This window comes from Melospiza melodia, chromosome 8, assembly GCF_035770615.1.
Source record: "Melospiza melodia melodia isolate bMelMel2 chromosome 8, bMelMel2.pri, whole genome shotgun sequence".
Taxonomy (NCBI): domain Eukaryota; kingdom Metazoa; phylum Chordata; class Aves; order Passeriformes; family Passerellidae; genus Melospiza; species Melospiza melodia.
The window spans coordinates 17,092,440-17,112,697 of NC_086201.1; the positions used below are offsets into that span (position 1 = coordinate 17,092,440).

Sequence of the window (20,258 nt, forward strand, 5' to 3'; positions counted from 1 at the left end):
ATAGGCTTCAGTTGTCTGTCATTGATAGTTATCAAGTCCAAGTTCAGTTATTTCTTCCTGTTTGGAATGAAACTTACTCCACATCACATAACGTTGATTTATCTACGTGGCATGCTTACAGATGAGGATAACGCCATCCAGAGAGATGTAAAATATTTTTACACAGAATAAGTAATTGCTTGTGAGGATAGTAGGGACATGATTCATACTGCCTTGAAGAACGTGATCTTTTTATGAGGAGAGGGAGTCCAGCTTCATTAATTTCTTTTCTCCGGATGACAGCAAGATATCACACATTTATCAGGCACATTTGTGACAACAGATTTGGACATATCTTTGTGCCTTAATCTCAGGCAGCAAGCAAGTGTTTGGGCCAAAGATAACCTTGGGGTTTTTTGGATAAGTTATAAAATTCATGACAATTTTTAGATTTTTAATTCTCAGTTCTGTAACAGGTATTGATATAGGACTCATAGAAATATTTAGAAAGTATTTAACCTGAAGTAAACCACTATATTAACTAGTTTTTATTAAACATGGAAATACCACATTCCATACCAACAAAACGACAGAATGATTGAGGATGGAAATGATCTTGTTGGAGAGATCATCTGGTCCATTCTCCCTGCTCAAGGAGGTCTACTTAGAGCTGGTAGCCAGGGTAATACCAAGGGCTTTCAAATACCTCCAAGGATGGAGATGCCACCATCACTCTGGGTAACTTCTACCCGTGCTTAGTTATCCTCATGGTAAAAATGTGTTTCCTGGTGTTTGGTCAAATCCTCCAGTTTCAGTGTGTGATCATTACCTCTGGTCCTGTCACTGGCACCACTGAAATTAAACTTTTTTCCACATTTTTTGCACCCTCCCTTCAGGTATTTGCTCACATAGATGTGATCCTCTGTGAACCTTCATTTCTCCCATCTGGCTGAGCAGTCCCAGTTCTCTCAGCCTTTCCTAGTAAGAGAGATTCTCCAGTGCTTGTTGCCTTACAATCAAAGATACTCTTTAATTCTGCATATAATCTTCTGTCACACATTTTTTCTTCTGAAATATAGGTGGGATCATTAAATACCAAACAGCAGCTGCAGAGAGCACAAAAGTGCTCTTGTGTGTTGTGCTGTGTTTGAGATATGTTGAAACTAGTGACTAAGGCTTTCTTGTCCTAGAACCAGTTTAGACTTGTTTATGAGCGGCAGGTGCCCAGCATATAGAGGGAAAGATAAAGGGATACTCCCAAGTTCCTCTGAGAATTTAAGATGGCATAAACTGAAAGAGTATTCTGGTCCTTCTCCACTTTGTCAGATTATTCCAGCCTTGTCATGATCTCTCCTTGTGAAATGGTTTGAGAAACTGATCCATACAAAAAATTAACACAGCAAAAAATTTGAGCAGCTGAAGGTACAAAGAGGCAAGAGTAAATTCACCTTGTGTCATGACCACACATACTTAATATGTATTTGGTTCTCACCCTCATTAGAGAGATCTCAGGCTATGTTGACATTGGCATCACTAAATGCTGAATAAAGTTCTCAAAATATTTGAATAATGAAAGTTGAACTTCATATTAAAACCTTTCATCTTTACTAACCTTTTGTCTTTGTTCAGAAAGAATTAGTAAAATTAATTAATATTAATTCATATATTTGGTGAAATAACCTATGTATTTAATTTATATCTTTTTGCCAGCCACCTAATTTTAAGGCTAACCTGATACTCTTTAGCTACACAAATTGCACTGCTTAGATTTTGAATTAGGATTTCTGTCCTCCAGCAGCTGTTTCCTCTGATGGAGAATAGTGTGGGATTTAGTTCCATCACAGACATTTGACTCTTGTAATTGAATAACATCATCCAGGCTAAACATTTCTGCAATTCAACAATTTTATTTCTAGAAAGAATTTAGAATTTATTATTCAATATTCCTGTGATAATTAATTACAGAAATTAATTATTTCTGTAACTAGAAGGTTGAAACATTTCCAAGCATTTTCAGCATTTAGAAAAGAAAGAACGGGGTCACAGCTGGCAACAATACTGCTCCAGAAGCTCTTGGGCTCCACATAGAAGAAAGAATATTTCTGAAAAATTCTCTTTGTAGAGAATGATTTTTTTAAATGTTCAGTATGTTTCCTTTCAACAGTTGAGAGAGAAGCAGTATGTGATAATGAGCTAATTCACCTTTCAATGAGATTGAAGCCTCACAACCTTATCAAGAATAGGATCTTTTGTTTTCAGTCATCACCACAACACAGATGTGTGACATCTTTATGCTGGACTTAGTGAAGCTGCAGTGGACCATTCTTCCACAGTCCTATTACAGTTTCTGAGTATATCTGAATAGTGATCTCTGTGATATGATACATTGCTGAACAAGGCAGATGGAAAATTATTTCGGTTTCTTCAACTGTTGACTCCCTTACCTAGAAAAAACTTTTAAGTCTATAGAAGTTGAAGATTGACCAGATCTGGGTATTTCAAAAAATATGATAGTTGAAAAATTAATTGCTCTTCTTTTGATATTTTAGACCACAAAATATAATGCACTGAGAAACTGTTAAAGGATCATTTAGAAATAGGTGGACATCCTTGAAAATATTTTTTAATGAGGTCTTATTTTTTACACTCAATTCATTGGAGGCGATCATGTTCTTAAAATTGCCTCTTTTAGAAAATGAAAGAACAGGTTTATGGCTAGTCATAAGGTACTTTGTGGCTGGTTTATATCTTGTGATTTATGCTCTAACATATAGGCAAGTAGTAGTGACAAGTTCCAACATGATTACATATTCCCTTGGTTTAAGGATTTACTGCTAGATTTTGTTCCAAACACATCTAATTTGCACTGGTCTTTTGATGGTACAAAGAATTTCTCCTTGCTGTTTCTGAAATTCTAATTTACTTCTCTAATCCTCTGCTTTCAAATACATTAGTGGCACTGGTTCTATTGCTAAAACTGGTTTTGTTGTAAGAAGTGATCACAGTGGGAGAAAAAGCAAGAATGAAAAAGTGTAGTGATGTAAACCAGGCGTCAATGGCCAATTTCCTACAAAAGAAGCCTGTTCAAGGCAATGGCGAATCTGGCCTTTATTTGCTACTATAGAATTACTGGTTCAAGATAGGTGTGTGCTCTATTGTACTTGTATGATCACAGTGGCCAAGACAGTTATCACAACAGTAAAATGAACCAATTGCTTGGATGCTTGCAGGAGAAATCATACACTCATTCATAAAAATTCCGATTTGTGCTCCCCTTTCATGCTATTGGACAAAACCCAAACCAAAAGGACATCTGTCCCGGACCCAAAATTTTAATTAATGTTTACACTGGGCTAAACACTTTTCAACTAGTAACAAGAAGTAACAAGAAGTAACACTTAGTTACTTCTTCGAACTCTTTTCAAATGTAAAACAAATCAATAAAGCTATTCAGATGCATGGAAGATCCATGGAAAGAAAGGATGGGACAGGATTGTAAAAAATACATGCATAACTTAAATATCTCAAACACTAAATAGCTAATCTTTTTAGGGTAAGCATCATAGGCATGCCATTATCAGTGCTGGACTGATAACATAGGAATGAAAGAGGAAAAAGAGGGCAAAAAGAATTTGGAAGAACTATAACAAACAGTTAAAATGATTACAAGAATTGGATTCTTTGGGACTGGTGACATCTTTCATGAAACAATATGCAATGTAAACTTTTTTTTGTAATTTGACTTTGCTAGCGTATATCACAGGGACATGATTTAAATTATGCTTATTCTATAGACTCAAGATTTTTTATCCAGATTAAAATAAATCCCAAATCCTGTTTATCCAGTCCATGCATAATTATGTGAAACTGTTTTTAACCAAAATACATTATGTAATGAAATATAATCAAAAATATGTAGAAATGGAGCAGAAGGGAGCAAATGAACAAATAAACAAGGTCTCAGCATATTTCACTTGCAGGTCTTTAAAGCTAATTTTAAGTTTAACCATTTCAAGTAAGCATACAGTTCTGCTTTGCAATCTAAGATGTAGAATTTTGTTTAGAAAATCAAGTTTAGTCTTAGTGCACAATTACTCCTGAGATTAAAAGGGTTTCTGTTTAATCTCTTTTTTTGTATTTTGTTTTCCACTCTACCTGGATTCTTAAATATATTACCGAGGATAATTTAAAATATCTTTTGAAACATATTCTCCATGTTATTTATATATATATATATATATATATATGAGTATGTATGTGTATATGTTGCATGTACATATATATATATATATACACAATGTAAATTATTATGCACTTAATATTTCAAAGGAGATTTCAAAGGAGATTTTTGATTTTTTATCAGCTTTCAGTCATGAAATGAAGAAAAAAGATATTAGATGAAATTCTGCCTTCAGAATTCACAAAAAACTCCAAGTAGACATGGGCAGAAGTCAAACACATTTGTTTGAGGACAATATTAGTCCTTTTTCTAAATGCAAGTATTTCATGCAAAATTAAGTAAAAACCACATGCAAGTCCAACTCATATGCGCATGGCTAATAGCCAAGAAAACATCATTGGTGCGTGTGTTAACATGCATATATGGTGTAAACCAAGAGCATTCACACAAAGGAAAATGCAGAATGATCAGCAGCATGACAACTTTGTCAGTGACATTCCTACAGAGCAACTATCTGATGCAAACCAATATGCACATGACCTTTTTTGGGCAAAGAAGCATGACTTGAGTTGTGGGGTAAAACAGTGATTAATAAACATGGTTAGATTGACATTTTTTAATGTCTAATTTTTAGTAACCATTTTGCCCCACATCTGATTCTGCTTGGATTATTTCCCTTTGCTATCTACCCCTTCATCATGCAAAAAGTTACAATTAAAATTAGAAAGCACTGAACAAGCTCTAAACCCAACAGATAACATGGATATTCTTCACACTTTATACTGGAATTAAATTTGATATAAATACCTCCTGCTCTTACCAGTGGGTGGTGTTATTCCATGTATTTAGGTGTGAAGCAGACAGGAAAGAGATAAATCTTTCATAAGTACAATGTAAATCACACAATTCTTATATTATCCTTGTACTAAGTGTAATTCATTCTAACTCTTAAAGGAAATAAGGCGATTGACATAACATGAGGGTAGAACTGTGAATAGAATAAGGAATGAAATACAATGAAACAAGATACTAAACTTTTGAGTTTTTCCAGACTTTATTAAAAACAAATCCTCCATACTGCCTCACAATCATATTGCAGAATATGGGCTATTTAATCCATTTAATTGTTGTTTCACATTCATGACAAATCCAAGACTAATTTCCGTACACCACTTTCCAAATTATGCAACTTTTCATGTGACAATATCCAGTTATAGTAACTATTTCATGTGAACCAGGGGGTTTTAGTACATCCATTAGTGGTAATGAATTACTTAAGGCACATATGATTTTGTAATATCTTCAGAAATAATTCAGTGAGCTGCTTTAGGCTTAGGTTGAACACACCTGCAGCTTAAGGGCCTGATCCTGCAGAGTGCTGAGTGCTGAGTACCCCACAATTCCATTGCCATCAGAAGGAATTAGGGCTATTCAGTGCCACACAGGATGAAGCTACTGATGCTGCCTTCCACTGCAGTAATCCCCAGCAGAGGTTTATACAATTGTCCTTGTCCTGCCCTGGACATATTATTCCTTTGGAGGGGACACATGGAAGTGGCAGGTGAAGACAAATATATTAATTTTCTATTGTATTTTCAAGATCTGCTTTACTTAATGGTAACCATAAAGTCAAATTGTCAGTGATTCATCTTCGTAAAAGATTTTAATTGAGACCATTTTTTCTGTTTGCTGCATAAAAATGTTGTACTCTGACAGTCATTCAGAAATGTAGTTATAGATATCACATGAAAGCTGTTTGAATATGTCAAAATTTTGGAAGTTGATTTCTAGTTAAATTATTAAAAAGTGTGTAGATTTTCTTGTTCTTGACAGCTTTCTGGAGAGTTCTGCAGTTTCTAATCTACAGCTCTGAAAAGCATCCCTCTGGAAAGCATCCCTACAGAGACACAGATTCACAGTTCTTTAAGATGCATAATGCCCTCAGTGTCTTCAAACTGATGTTGACTTTTCAGAAAAAATGTTTCTATCTCCAGAAAATCAGAGAATGATATAGATGCTTACTTTTTGCTCACTAACAGATTGTTATTCCTTTTTAGCTAGCCATGTATTTATAGAAGGAGAGATTACAGGGGCTTTTTTTATCAAAACCAGAAAAAATGAGTGTTATTCCTTGTCAGAAATGAGTTTCTGTGGATGGCTAAATGGTTAGTAGTACTGTGTTGATTTTCTGTGCAGAATTACATGGCTGTAAATGCAAGTAAATTATTCAGACTATTGTGTGATTCAATTATATCTCTTTGAAAAGAGCAGCAAAACCTGCCTGCTCCTCTCTTCAACCTGTTCCCAATATACCTTTTCTAGATTACATGGAAAGATTTGGAAAAAGAATTGATCTCCACAGGTTTTATAGAACAGTAGCTCTGTAGACATCAACAGAACACAGGTTCTCTTGTTTGATACTGGAAGTGGAAAATCAGGGTGAAGAACAAACAAAATTCTGGAATACCTACATACGAAAGAAGAAACCTATATTTTTTTCCTGTTTAAGCTTACAGAAGTAGCCTGCAGTTCTCAAGCTTTCCTATACACAATGAGAATTCCGATTACTGATATACCTGGCAATAACCTAGGCAGTGAAATGTTTGTAGGCCAAACATGCAGTGGCTTGATTGTAAACAACTGAGATATATATGCACCTTCTTAAGTTTGTACTTTTACAGCTTACAAAAATACTAGAAAATACTAAAGACTTAAAGTGCCTTTCTAATTTCTCATGCATTTATCTATTGCTCAGCATCTCTGCCTGAAAAACAGAAGATCATACCATGTTCATGTCAATGCCATTGGTGTATGTCCACGCATGCTGGAAGTATTCCTCCAGGCGCTGCCGCAGAGGGTTTGGGATCTGATGGAAGCGGATGAACTCCTTCACTCGCAGCATCTGCATGTGGTACCGTGCAGTTCCCGAATAGAGCCTTTGGATTATTGCAGATACGTTTCCAAAAATGCTAGCGTACATTAATGCTGGATTAAAGAGAAACAAAACTTACTTAAGTCATATCACTGGGCTTTGCAGATGAGTATGGCTAAGCAAAAGTTAAGAACAAAGGGAAGAGTTAAAAAGGTATGCATCCATTTATGGGTTCAGTTTTAAATAGAAAAATAAAATATAATTATGATTATATAAATATGATGGGATAGAATTTCCTAAATCCGCTCCAAACTCACCTTCTTACCTTATACAGGATTTGCTTATAGACACTGATATACAACACAGATATTCTGACAGTTTGGATAACAGATTTTGAGTAGTTAAGCAACTTGATTACTTCCTGACACTGGATGAGTCACAACATATTTTTGCATACAACATTCCTTTCCCTAGGAATTTGCCCTTCCGGCTGCATGCTTATAATCTTATTAGTTTAGAATGTTAAGCCATTTGCTCAAACACATAGAGAAAAAAAAGATTAAAATCCATGATAAAATTACTTACAGCCAATCAACATGACACAGATGGAAAAGATTTTCTCTGAGTTGGTGTTTGGAGACACATTTCCAAATCCTACACTTGTCAGACTGCTGAAGGTAAAATAAAGTGCTGTAACATATTTGTCCTTGATAGATGGTCCAGAGCTTGCATCACTCTTATTGTAATGCTTTCCTAGTTGTTCTCCTAAAGAATCCAACCAACCAATCTTGTGAGCCAAGTAAGGTCTTTCTACATTTCCAATGGCATACCAAATGCAAGCAAGCCAGTGTGCAATTAGTGCAAATATGCACATGAGGAGCATCAGAACTGCAGCACCATATTCGGAGTATCTGTCCAGTTTCCGTGCTACCCTCACCAAACGCAGCAGTCTAGCTGTCTTCAGAAGGCCTATTAATGTAGTTGTCTGTAAAAATAAGATAGGAATTGATTTTCTCTGTTACCAAATGTATTGTCATGTATAGTAAGCAAGAATAAACCACTACAAATTCCATTTTTTTGGGGAATCAACACAAAGAGTAGAAGAACACATTTCAATGTCAATTTAATTTCATTATCTTTAAGCTATCAATTTCATTATAAAACCAGGGAAAAAAATAAGAAATGTACATTTAAAATCAAGATATATTGAAGTTGTCATTATGTGCTAAATACCCTTTCATGTTGAATATTTTACTTGATCTGGACTCTTGAGTTGACCATAATGGATTCAATGATCCAACAGATTAATGATTTTTTAACATGATAAAGTGTGTAAATTATTAGAACTACTCATAATTATATGACTACATAGGTAATAAGTCAACATAGGTAATAAGTATTCTTGAAGAAAGCTGTGTGACTGTATTTGATCCTGACTTAGAAACTCCTTGCAATGCCCTGACACACATAGTCTAGAAAAGTGAAGTATTAGGGCAGAAGTGTCTCAAAGAGTATATCTGCAAGATTCCTCCTGTTTGTAATGATAAAAGCATTCATACAGGTGAAAGAAGATAAAGCACTATGAACAGAACATCATGTAAAAGTTCCTTCAGATTAATCTTTTTGCATCTTGTAGGTGTAGTGGCAAAAGCCAGTAATAAAAGTACTACACCACTATAAAAGTAAATTGGAGAACTTTAAAGAAGGAATGCGTTTCAAGATTTTTAGTGCAGTTGTGTGCTATTATCCATTGCAGCCTCTTTGAGGCTTTGACCTTTTAATAGCAATGTAGATGTGATTAATGTAAGTTTTCATATTTAAATTAGTAACTGCTAATTCCTTGTAGAAGGAATGGACAGCATTGTTAAGAGGAACAGCTGGATTAAAAAAAACCCCTCAGCTACCTTTTTTCCTTGAATTAAATCTGAACATATATTAAACTATTCAGTAAATGCCAAGATTGCACACATTTTAATGTTTTGTGAGTCTGTTTGTTTGGTTTGTTTTCTTGTTTTAACATGCATGTATATTACATGACACTTAACAGGAAAAGTTTTCCAAGCCTCACAAACCACTTTGACAGTAATATGCATAACAGCAAAGCTTTTTTTTTTTTTTGCAACAAGTACAAGACTAGTTTTTGTTTTATTAAATCCTTCATTTACCATGTTTCTGAGTAAAACCCCAAAGCTCTTGGAACAAAACAAGCCTTTCCTGGCTGCATTTCTCAGTGGAAAACTCAATGAATTGTTCATATTTTCTGAGTAGATGAGCAAGAGGATAATGTATGGTAACATTCCTTAGTTCAGTTTAATACCCCAAATAATAACTTTACATAAAGAATGTTAGTGACCTCAATAGTCTGAAAGACCACACCCTTCAAAATGTTATGCCTAGGCTGAGATTCAGAAACATGTAAATATTGTGATTATGTTATTTTTTCTTTGTAGGTAGATGAGGTTTATATATTTATGATCCCTTAAGAAAAGCTAAGATTTGTTCTTAGTGTTTGAAACATTCTATTACAGATGTAGTCATATCTCTACGTCATGCAAGATCACATATTCTTACAGTGCCTCTTAAATAGATCAGATGGTAGATTGTTAATCTACAATATGTCATCACTGTTCCACCGCATTCTTAAGATAAAACTTGCTAATAATATTCATACTCAGTGTCAATCCTATACTTAGGTACATCAGTTTGAGCTCTGGAGTATGTGGAAGGTACATAACACAAGAAAACTTCATCTCTTCAAGGGTAAAATCAGCATGAATGAGACTAGATATGCTTTAAGCATCAAAAAACTCATCCTCAGTTTTAATTTTCTTTAACACAGTGAAGAGGCTTTAACACTAAAAGAGAGCTGGCAGCAGAAGTGAAAAGCATAGTCCACAAGTCTTCATGTGCCTAACATGCTGTCCACTTCTCAGCATAGATGTAGCCTTCCCATAGTAACAGTACATCCTCCATGTGTCACTTGGCCAGGGACAGAAGTTCTTGGTTTCAGAACTACATCTCATGGAACATCATTTTGTTGGTGTGCTGGAATACTTTGATCAGCACAATGCCCAAGGAGGCAGGGTGCCTACTCTGTCAGTTACCTTACTCCATCTGGTGCCAGCCATTAATATCTGCAAAGAACAACCTGATAGATGCTGCTCTCTTTTCTGGATTGCTTGCTTCTCTGTTTCCATCATACCTATCTGCTGGACTACAAGTTCAAGAGTGGTTGGATAATCACATTAGATTTTTTTTTCTTTTCTCTTCTTTCCATCTACTCATTATTTTTATCTTCCCAAATATCAGGGAAGCCACCTAACTTTCACAACACACACACAAAAAAAGAGAGAATTACTTACTACCAATCATCATCATTTTGAGTCATTAAGCAGAAAAAAAAATTAAAATTACATTATTTCCCTATTTTAGAAATTGGAAAGTTAGCAGTCTAACTCTGTTGCTTCCTTATAGTTGAAAAAGTATGGCTCAAATAGAAGCATTTGGAGAGTGCTGTATGTGGTATTTGGATTATTATCTCCTGCCCTTTCAAGACTCCACTTGATATCAAGGTGTTTTAAAGCTACATGAGCACACATGGAGCTCTCTTTAGAGCTTATGTTGTTTAACAAAAAGACCATTCAATACAATTTTTCACTAGGGATTTTCTTTGAAGAATCTCTAGATAACAAAAAAGAGCTATTTTACAAAAAAGATAGCTTTCATGACTTAAGAAATTCCATTAAATGAAAAATGCTCCATTCTGTCAATTTTGCATTTGCCTCTTCTTGCTAAACTATGAAAAAGGGATCATTGGTGAAATATTATAGTTAGCAGTGTAGGAAGAAAAAGTGCAGTAAGTAGCAGCTTAGAAAAGTGATTAACATGTTCAATACCATGAATGAGAGAGAGAAGCTATGATGGCATGGTGAATGGAACATAATCCATATAAAATCATTGCTGCTTAGATAAACAAAGCCATTTTTTCCAGCTAGAGAAACTGGTCAATTACTAGATTTTGAGGAAATTAAGAATCAATTTACTTATATCTGCAATAGTGAAAAAGTCATTACATGGTCCAATAATTTCTGTTTCAATTTCCACATTTTTAAATTTGTCTACTCATCTGCAAGAATGCACTTGTTTGTTACTGTAATCTGCAATGTTATTTTATGTTAAAGTTGTCCCTTTAGCAGGACTTTAGCACCTGGCACTTTACTCTTAAAAGCACCTGTACCAGGGGAGGTGGGGAAGAATGATGTTCAGGGGCATTCCTTCAATGAACTTTGGGATTGATCCCTGTTGTAACCCTTCATGTTACACACTTCTAATCATTGAAAATAATTTTTTGGCAATGACAAGTCATCAATGATCAGAAAGGAATGCAGACCATGCCTGGAGGGCAAAGTTGTAGTCTGAGTTAGAAGTGATGCCATTATGAAAATGTTGGTCTTTCATGTATATGTGCTTTCGAAACCACAGAAAAAGTTACCAGCAGAAAGATGGACACCTATCACAGATAATGAATGCAAAAGGTGATCAAATTTTCTCTTAAATCTCTGAGCTTTTTAATCACCTGCTGACTAAAAAAGTTCTCTTCTGGTAAGAGAACTATTAATATGTTCCCCCCGTCCTTTATATTACTCTCTGTCTTCTTATAGCTTTCCTTAGTAACATTTATTTTTAGTGCAAGGTTTAATCTCATGTTTCATTAGACTCCTCATTTATGTTTTGCTTAGTTTGCTGCTTTAAAAAAAATTCTGCATTCTGTGCATCACAGAAAAGTCAAACCCAATTATCTACTTTTCAGAGAAAATATTATGATTTTATCCCTTCTTAAATTAAATAATTTTTTTGGATGAGCTGGGTCAGGAATCCAGAATATAGCATATATTTTATATACCTTTAGGCCAGTTTTGGATGCATATATTGAACAATTTTTTACTCTGTTGTGTAGATAGATCATGCATGTCATGCCTCTTTTGATAGTCCATATTCTTCATAAAATTGACATCAGCCAAATCTCTTTGATAATTACTATAGTTTATGCTACAACTAACCTGTTTTCTGCTAAGTAAACATCTGACCTAAATATTTTGAGCAGAGAAAAATTATTTTAATGATGCAATGCCAACACAGTACTTACATGCATCATGGAAAGTAAGTGACAAATCAAAGCAGCAGTTCCTATAAAAAACCATTTGACCAAGTCCTTCACACACAATATATTTATTATTTCTCAAGATAGTGTCAAATATGGTATAACTGAAAAATTCTAGCTGAATCATGCAATGTTTTCTTTTCTTAATGAAAGCTAACATTGTGCCTTATTCTACAAAGGAAGATTTAATTTTAGTTTAACTTTGAAAGATGGGATGGAAATACTAAGCAGCTATTAAATGACAAGCAAAAAATACTTTAGGATAGACAGAATATTATCGTGAAGTAATAAATTAAGATTTAAGATTTCTTATTCATTTAAGCTTACCTCTTCAGAGCCAGAGCCAAAAATCAGCAGGTCAAAAGGTATTGCAGCAACCATGTCAATTAGGAACCAGCCTTTGAAGTAGTGAATTGCTATTTTTGCTGGATCACTTACCACTTCTTCATTCTGGTTTACATATGTTGTTCTGAAGTTTATTAGAATGTCAATGATAAACATAATATCCACAATTAAGTCTACAACATTCAGTGGGCTGCAGGAATATCCACACTCTCTCCTCTTCCGATCCTCACTGTCGTTCAGAAGGAAGGCAGCAGAGTAGGGGGTGAATATGGCAGTGTATATGACCAGCAACAAAATGAGCCAGTCCCAGACAGCTTTGAAAGGACTGTAGTGCAATATAGTAAACTTGTTGATGCGAGGTGTCTGGAGTTTATATTCTGGTAGAACATCAGCCCCTAAGGATAGAACCTAAAATAAGAAATATCCACATCAGTAATCAGACAGTGTATCTACTCCCAGTAAACATAGCAAATACAGAACAAAAACTACTTCATTGTCGTTTTGAGAATTAAGCTTCAATTATTTAATGTTTTGGCAAACTAGATTTCTGTGAAATTCATGGTGTCTGCCAGGTCCAATAAATTCATTGATGATTTTGCACAGTAGGTTGATTCTTGTCCCCTGTAGCAAACATTAAGAAGCATATCTTATATCCATAAAATCTGCATTATTAAGCATGTCATGAAATTCATTTATCCACCACATGATAACCTTGCCAGCCTTCTCAGGGCCAGTGAATGACTTTTCTTGCAGTGATGTAGTGTTTTTCTCCCAAAGCAAACCTATTATCATTGGCTTTCGTTCCCTACAAAAGAGTTTACACTCATTAGAAAGAGCACACAACCAAAAATTAAAAAAAGTTAGTGTCTTTGACATCTATCTACACTTTGAGTTTTGTGGTGTTAGAAACCCTCATGCACAGAGAAATTACACTGAGGCTATAGTTCTAGTTCAGCTAAAGGTGTGACAAAGGATACCACAGGAGTATTGCCTTTTCCTTCACTTCTACTTTTTTCAATGCTTAAATCTTTTAAAAGTATGGATTTGTTATCTGCTGGTGTTATCTGAGTTGGATTGCAGTTTTATTTGGAAGGATTATTCGTAAGCACTGTTTAATTTGCTGGCTCTGGAAGCTGAAATGTTTGCTTTGTTGCAAAGAGCAAGCATTGTGTGAGCACCAGATAAAACAAATTTCCTTTGGCTGCTCTTTCAGTCTGATTGAATTCTGTCAGGAAGGAACAAAACCTTTAAGGATCAAAAGGTAAATTATATTTTGTCTCTATTCAGTGTTTGGGATTGTCAGCAATGATGCTAATTATTGCCTTCTGTGCTGCAAATGATCTCCAAATCCTACGGGACTCAGAACACCATTTCATTTTACACAGGCTGGTGAACAAACATCAGATGGTGACAACCTTCAGTTATTACTCAGTTGGGCAATATTCATTGTTCATGAAATCTCATACCCCTTTTCCACCAATTACTTCTGCTTAGTCCTTATTCTCCTGCTATTTAAAAACAATTCTATTTAAAAAATAGGTCACTTCAAAAGCTATTAAAATGAATAATTCTACTCAAATGAAATGGTGATTGGACGGGGATATACCTTTTCAGTGATATTGCCTGCTTTTATTTGCTTTCTTTTTACAGTTAGTATTCTGGGACTTGAGAATTCAGCTTGTTCAAGACAGAGGGAATCCCTGCTCCTTAAACATAATCTTAGAAAATTCTAAGGGTCAGCGCAGCATTTTCTGTCTAAAATTTCAACAGAAATAGTTGCATATATCTTAGACCCTATCCTTAGTAATATAAGTGACACTAATCTTACCCAGTCAAATTCTACTCTGAAAATATTGTGAGAACATGAGGGTTAATAACCACTCTTCTTTGGTCTCTTTCACTTGAAGAAAGAAGTGATTAAGTCATCCAAAGAATATGTGCTAGCTCCAAGCAGCCACCAAGCACTGGGCTGAGCACTCTGCTGAGGTAGAGGCTGTTCATCAATTTTTTGTATTGTAACTAAGACTTGCATTTAACTAATGGTGCTGGCTACTTTTTTATGCATTAAACACATTAGCTGACAGCAAGCTGAAGCATTGCTTAGTCTCTTAAGCAGTCTTAATATTTTTAGTCCCCTACCTGATGAGTTGACAAGGTTTTCTTAGTATTTGAGAACAGTGAGTATATGTGCCAAGTGAACTGCTATTTATAAAATTTATATCACTGTTCCGCTGGATTTTCAGACAATGAAGAAAATGGATTAGGCAACAAGGACAATAAAGCTTACTTCACATATTTCTGTTGCTTGAAAATTCCAGACACTCTGCTTCACTTCAGAGCAACACAGAATGTAAACCGGACTAATTCCCCTGAAATCTGACTCCAAATCTAATTTTAGTTACATTTATTCCTAAATTGGTTTAAATTGATTTAGGCAAAACTGGAGTTTAAAAATCCAAACAATTGGACAAAATGAGGGAATAGCAGTATTCCCTCATTTCAGTGAGAATTCAAGGCCAGGCTGGATGGGGCCTGAACAACCTGGAGTAGTGGAAGGTAGCCCTGCCCATGGCAGGGAGATTGGAATGAGATAATCTTTAAACTCTCTTCCAACCCACACCATTCTATCACTCAATGATTCTACTATTCAAACTTTAGTTTCAAGACAGTCTGAGAGACCCATACTGCTATCACATGTATGTTCATAAATTTTGTTCTGAGGCATTCTCATTCTAAATTTATTAAAGAATGCAAATGCACACAGTAAAAACCAAAGACCTAGAAACAAAGAAGCATAATAGCATATGAATAAATTATAGCAGAAATAATAAATGATTAATGTCATGATGAATTGTCAAATAAATATTTCTGTCAAACCATTGCATGGATTAACAGTATGGTTTCCTGATTATTCTACCACTTGATGAGAGCAAGTCTAGGACAGGGCTGCATCCAGGCTCTTTAAGTGACTATAGAGCTAAGCAAAGCACATGAACATGGAAAAGAACCGGGAACCATTCCCAATGTATTCAAGAAGCACTGCACTCATCCCTCGAACATATTGCAAATGTATGGACCAAATGCAAAACGCAAGTTATTCAGAAAATTCTGGACCTTTTTCACCTCTGCTAAGAAGTCACAATATTTTTTGTGCCATGTATTTCCAAACAAACAGAAGATAGGTGTCTAATGTACACTCACAGAAAGAATATGTAACATGTTTACAATCTAGGTAACACCTTTCATCTAAAACAGAAGTACTGCACATCCAGAAAATTTGAACAAAGAACAATGTTTACAGGTGACAAAATATCAAAAAAGGTATCAGGGCTTGAGTGAAACTGAACAGATTTAGAGTAGATGGACACAGATATCTGTGTGAAAAGTAGATGTGAAAGTTTGATGGTTGCAATCATTAATAAATTAGATGGTACTTTGCTATGCCTCATGACCAAGTTTGCCTCATATGAAGTGTATGTATATTTAAATGGTGTAGTTATATTCAGTACTAAATACTGTTTTGTCACTGCTGCTTTTGCAACAGATGAATTAAAGTAAATCTTGTACTGAGAAGGTTAGTCACGCATAGCACCTTTTATGTTAAGAGAATTTCATAAACATTTAATAAAGTTCAAACTATAAATATAGTCCCAAATTACTTTGGGAACTTTAAAATAAACATTTATCTCATCCATAAAACATCTTGTGTAAAACTATGTACCTGTTCAAATACAATGTTGAAATATTTATTTCTAAGAAATACTATATGACATGAAAAAAATATTATTTTGCCAATGTGTTGCTGCACTCACTCCAGTAGTAGTCCAATGCTAGGCACACAGCCCTGAGAACTGAGTGGATGATCACTCCTACATCCTTAAGCCAGGAAGGATGTAGCAAATCTAGAAACACATCAGCACCTCATCTGCTGAGATACTTGAATAGCTACTATGATTTAAGGAGCTCATTGAATAAAGGATATTCAACACCAAAATATGAAATTACATGAAAATGTAAAGAAGAAGCTGAACCATGATAATTGTGTTGTAATCATTATCGTAGCTAGTGGAAAAAAATGAAGGAATTTGGAATATCTGCCTCTTTAGATCTAACCCAAATACACAATACAATGTCTTCCTTTTTAAAGGTAGTTTTGAACTAATTTTCAGATCTTTATCAACAAGATTAATAACAGTATTGAACAGGAAAAACTTGGAAAGGAAAAGAAATGAGAAACATGAATCAGACTTGCAAGCAAAGGCCATATTCTTGTAATTGACGGTTTTTGTCCTGACCTTAAATCAGAATGATAGAGCACTCAAAATGAGGGAGTATTGCTTCAGCTTTAAAATGGTTTTAACAGATTTTATGGAAATTTCTTCTCTGGAAGCAACCTCTCCTGTCTCTCTTTTCTCTTGTGTATTAGTTCTATTGAAGCTGCCAAGCTATAACTAGCAAGTACTTTTCCTCTCTATTCATACCATTACCATGAGACATCTACAGACTCGACCTCCTAAGGAGATTTCTGAATCTAAAACCAACTAAAAATAAATATTACACGAGTATTAATGAACAAATGGAATTTAAATTAATATTGACTTTCTGATAGTAGGCATTACCTAATTCCCCAAAAGACTTTAATGGATTTTCATATTTCAGTCATCTTGATGATTGTCTTCCTTATGCAGACATGAACAATTAAGAAGATTACACCAGTACTGAAAGAAAGCTGAAGTGCTCTTAATTTGCTGCAAACACAGTATTACATAAGGCTTTCACATACCAGCTTTACAAGATATTTTTACATGTAAAAGGTATTTTTACATGTAAAAGATATTTTTACATGTCTGTCAAAGGACAGCTACCAAAGAACATCTCCTGAAATACTAATGGTAAGGAATGTTAATAATACTTGCCTTCTTGTCTTACTCTCTTTGTCTTTATTAAAGGTTTTAAAATCATGTAATGTGACTGTTTGTATATAATGCTGAATGCTAAAACACTCTCTGTCAGACAGTTTGTGGTAAAGTAATGAGGTCTTACACAGAAGGTTTTATTTTTTCTTCCACTACATCCTCAAATTCACCAAATGTAATTTTAGATAGATATTGAAACAGAACTTCTGCTAGTAGTGGTGGAACCTGAAAATTTAAAGATTATCTGAGTGTATATTAATTTTTTTTGTTCTAGATATCCATCTGTCACATAGAAGCTTGTTTGAGGGAAATGGGACTTCCTCGGTGTGCCAAGTGCCTCGCTGAGGCCATGAAGGGCTGAATTTTCATGAAGTTATCAAATAATTATATATCTTATTCAGCTAAACATATTTACATACACAGCAAGGCAAAATCTTCAAATGGTTAAAGAAACATGCATGTCTCATGATCAAAACAGTAGAACAGCCTTTTTCTCCTGTTTGTTAAGTAAAATTGTTTGGGTTTCAGGGAAATAATATATATTGACTTACAAGACTCTTTCACCAAAATTGAATACATGTAATATCTCTAACCTATAATTTATTTTTATTAAGCTAGATATTAAAAGAGAGTAGGTATTTTTATAGTTAATTTTCCATGAAAATTTTAAGAAATGGTATGTAATCTTAAACCTCAGGGGCCTCTTCCTGCCAGTCAGTATATAATTACTTTGACATTGGTCAGAGCAACACTTAGAAGCACATAGATTTACTAAGAGCACTTTACTGCTCTTTAAAACTGAAATTAGGGATATACAGATTATTAAAGAAGATATTTACAAAGAAGATATTGACTTTTTTAGCAAAAGTTAATGACAGAATATGTATTAAAAGTTGCATAACCCTCTTATTTAAAATTCACTATGAGATAATATTTCAGAAGACAGAAAATGCTATCCTTCAACATTCTAGTGAGTTTGTGAGTTATTCAGTGCTCTTCTGGCAACACTAAGCTGCTGACAAGCATTTATATGTCTGAAAAAAAATATCAAGGGTCAAATTTCTTATAAGGGCTTAAATGATTGTGTGGTTTTTAGCAATCAAGAATATATTTTCTAGCATCTATTCACAGTGTGACAAGAAAAGAAGCAGATTTTGAGATTTTGTGCTTGTTGATGTTATCTCATCCTTACAATATTTATGAAAAAAGCATTTTTCACTATTATACATTTTGACTGGTTTGCTGGCTGTCAAATACTTTGATTGGATAAAGAAAAGAATAAAAGCTATAAGAATTTCTGAAGTGCATGGAGAGATAATGAAGTAACTGCATTCCTTGTTTGATTCTATGATTACAGTACTTACTGACATAACTGTCAGGAGTACAGGAGAAAGGAAGAAAAGATCCTTATGTATATCTTCGTATTTAAGTTTAACTTTCAGTTTCTTGGTAAATATTTTTCCCATAATATGCAAAAAAGAGCAAACTTTAGAGTCTAGAAAATCTGCATTTTGTAATTAGACCCCATAGTGTTTAAAAATATATGAACTGCAATAGAAACTGTTCTGGTAGGGAGAAAACCTTACTTTAAAAATTGCCATCTTCCCTGTGGCTCTCCTTGTTTGTGCCTAACAAGCAAATCCCAGCCTTGTTCACTTAAAGGAGATATTTAGTCTTAGCATTCTGACCAGGTTGCCCAAGTACTGCTCTCAGCACTACTTTTAGGAATGTTAAGTGCATTACCCAAACTTCTATACAATTTGGCCATCAATATTTTAACCAAAAAGCCATTTGGCAAGGCTAGATGGAGCAGATTGCATACATAGATACAGAAAATCTAATGATACAAAATACATTTCATTAGTAGAACCAACCCATATCAGCATGATCCAGATTTTTAGGGCCACCCATTCCATTAATGCTGGTTAGGCATAGAAAAAGGGTGGATTTGTGACCATGGAGAAGTGAGCAGACAAACTTGCCTTTGCTCAACCAGTAGCTGGATCTTATATTTTTGCATTGTAAATCTTTTATTGTTTTGCAATGCAAGAACTTATTTTAGTTTTGAAGAATTGTGGCAAGACATGGTATGATCTTCATGGTGATTCTTCACTAAATACTCTGATATTCCAACAGAATCAATAACAAAACAAAAATAGCACAGAACCAGTGAGAAAAAAGTAAGTCCTTGAGAAGCTCTACCTTGCCCGTGCTATGCTAAATGAAGCTCATGTTTTGGAGAGAAGAAGAGGTTTTATTTATGGATTTAACCAGTGTCCTGATTCTGGCTACGGGAGAGTTAATTTTTGTTCTTAGTAGCTGACACACTGCTCTGTTTTGGATTTGGTATAGGAATAATGTTGAAAACACATTGATGCCTTGGCTGCTAAGTCATGTTTGCCCTAAGTCATGGACTTTTCAGTTTCCCAGGCTCTCTCAGTGAGCAGGTGCACAAAAAGCTGGGAGGAAGCATGGGCAGTACAGCCGACCCGATCAGGCCAATGCATAGTCCACAGCATAGAATGTCATGGCCAGACTAAAAACTGAGGGGGATCACCAGGAAGACAGACCTATCACGGCTTGGGAATGGGTTTGGCATCAGTCAGAAGGCTGGGAGCACTGTACTGTGTAACTTGTTTTTCTTGGGTCTTCCCCTGTGTCTCCGTCTCTCCTGTTTTGTCTTCCCCTCTCCTTTTGTTTACACATCAGTACTAGTATCTCTCCTGACCTTCTCCTCCATCCCACTGAGGGTACAGGAGCAGCCGGAGCAGCTGCTGTATGATAGTTTTTTGGGGTTAAACTGTG

General features: G+C 35.0%; 1 protein-coding gene across 3 annotated transcripts in view; it reads right to left on the minus strand.

Annotated features, from left to right (window-relative positions):
* KCNH7 (potassium voltage-gated channel subfamily H member 7) overlaps positions 1–20,258 on the minus strand; it is a 207,170-nt gene that overhangs the window by 30,123 nt on the left and 156,789 nt on the right. For all 3 annotated transcript variants that reach the window (XM_063162002.1, XM_063162000.1, XM_063162001.1), the window contains 3 exons: positions 12,520–12,945; positions 7,617–8,016; positions 6,945–7,144 (listed from right to left, as the gene is read on the minus strand). In XM_063162002.1, the coding sequence (XP_063018072.1) occupies positions 6,945–7,144; positions 7,617–8,016; positions 12,520–12,945 (1,026 nt within the window). The remainder of the gene's footprint in view (positions 1–6,944; positions 7,145–7,616; positions 8,017–12,519; positions 12,946–20,258) is intronic.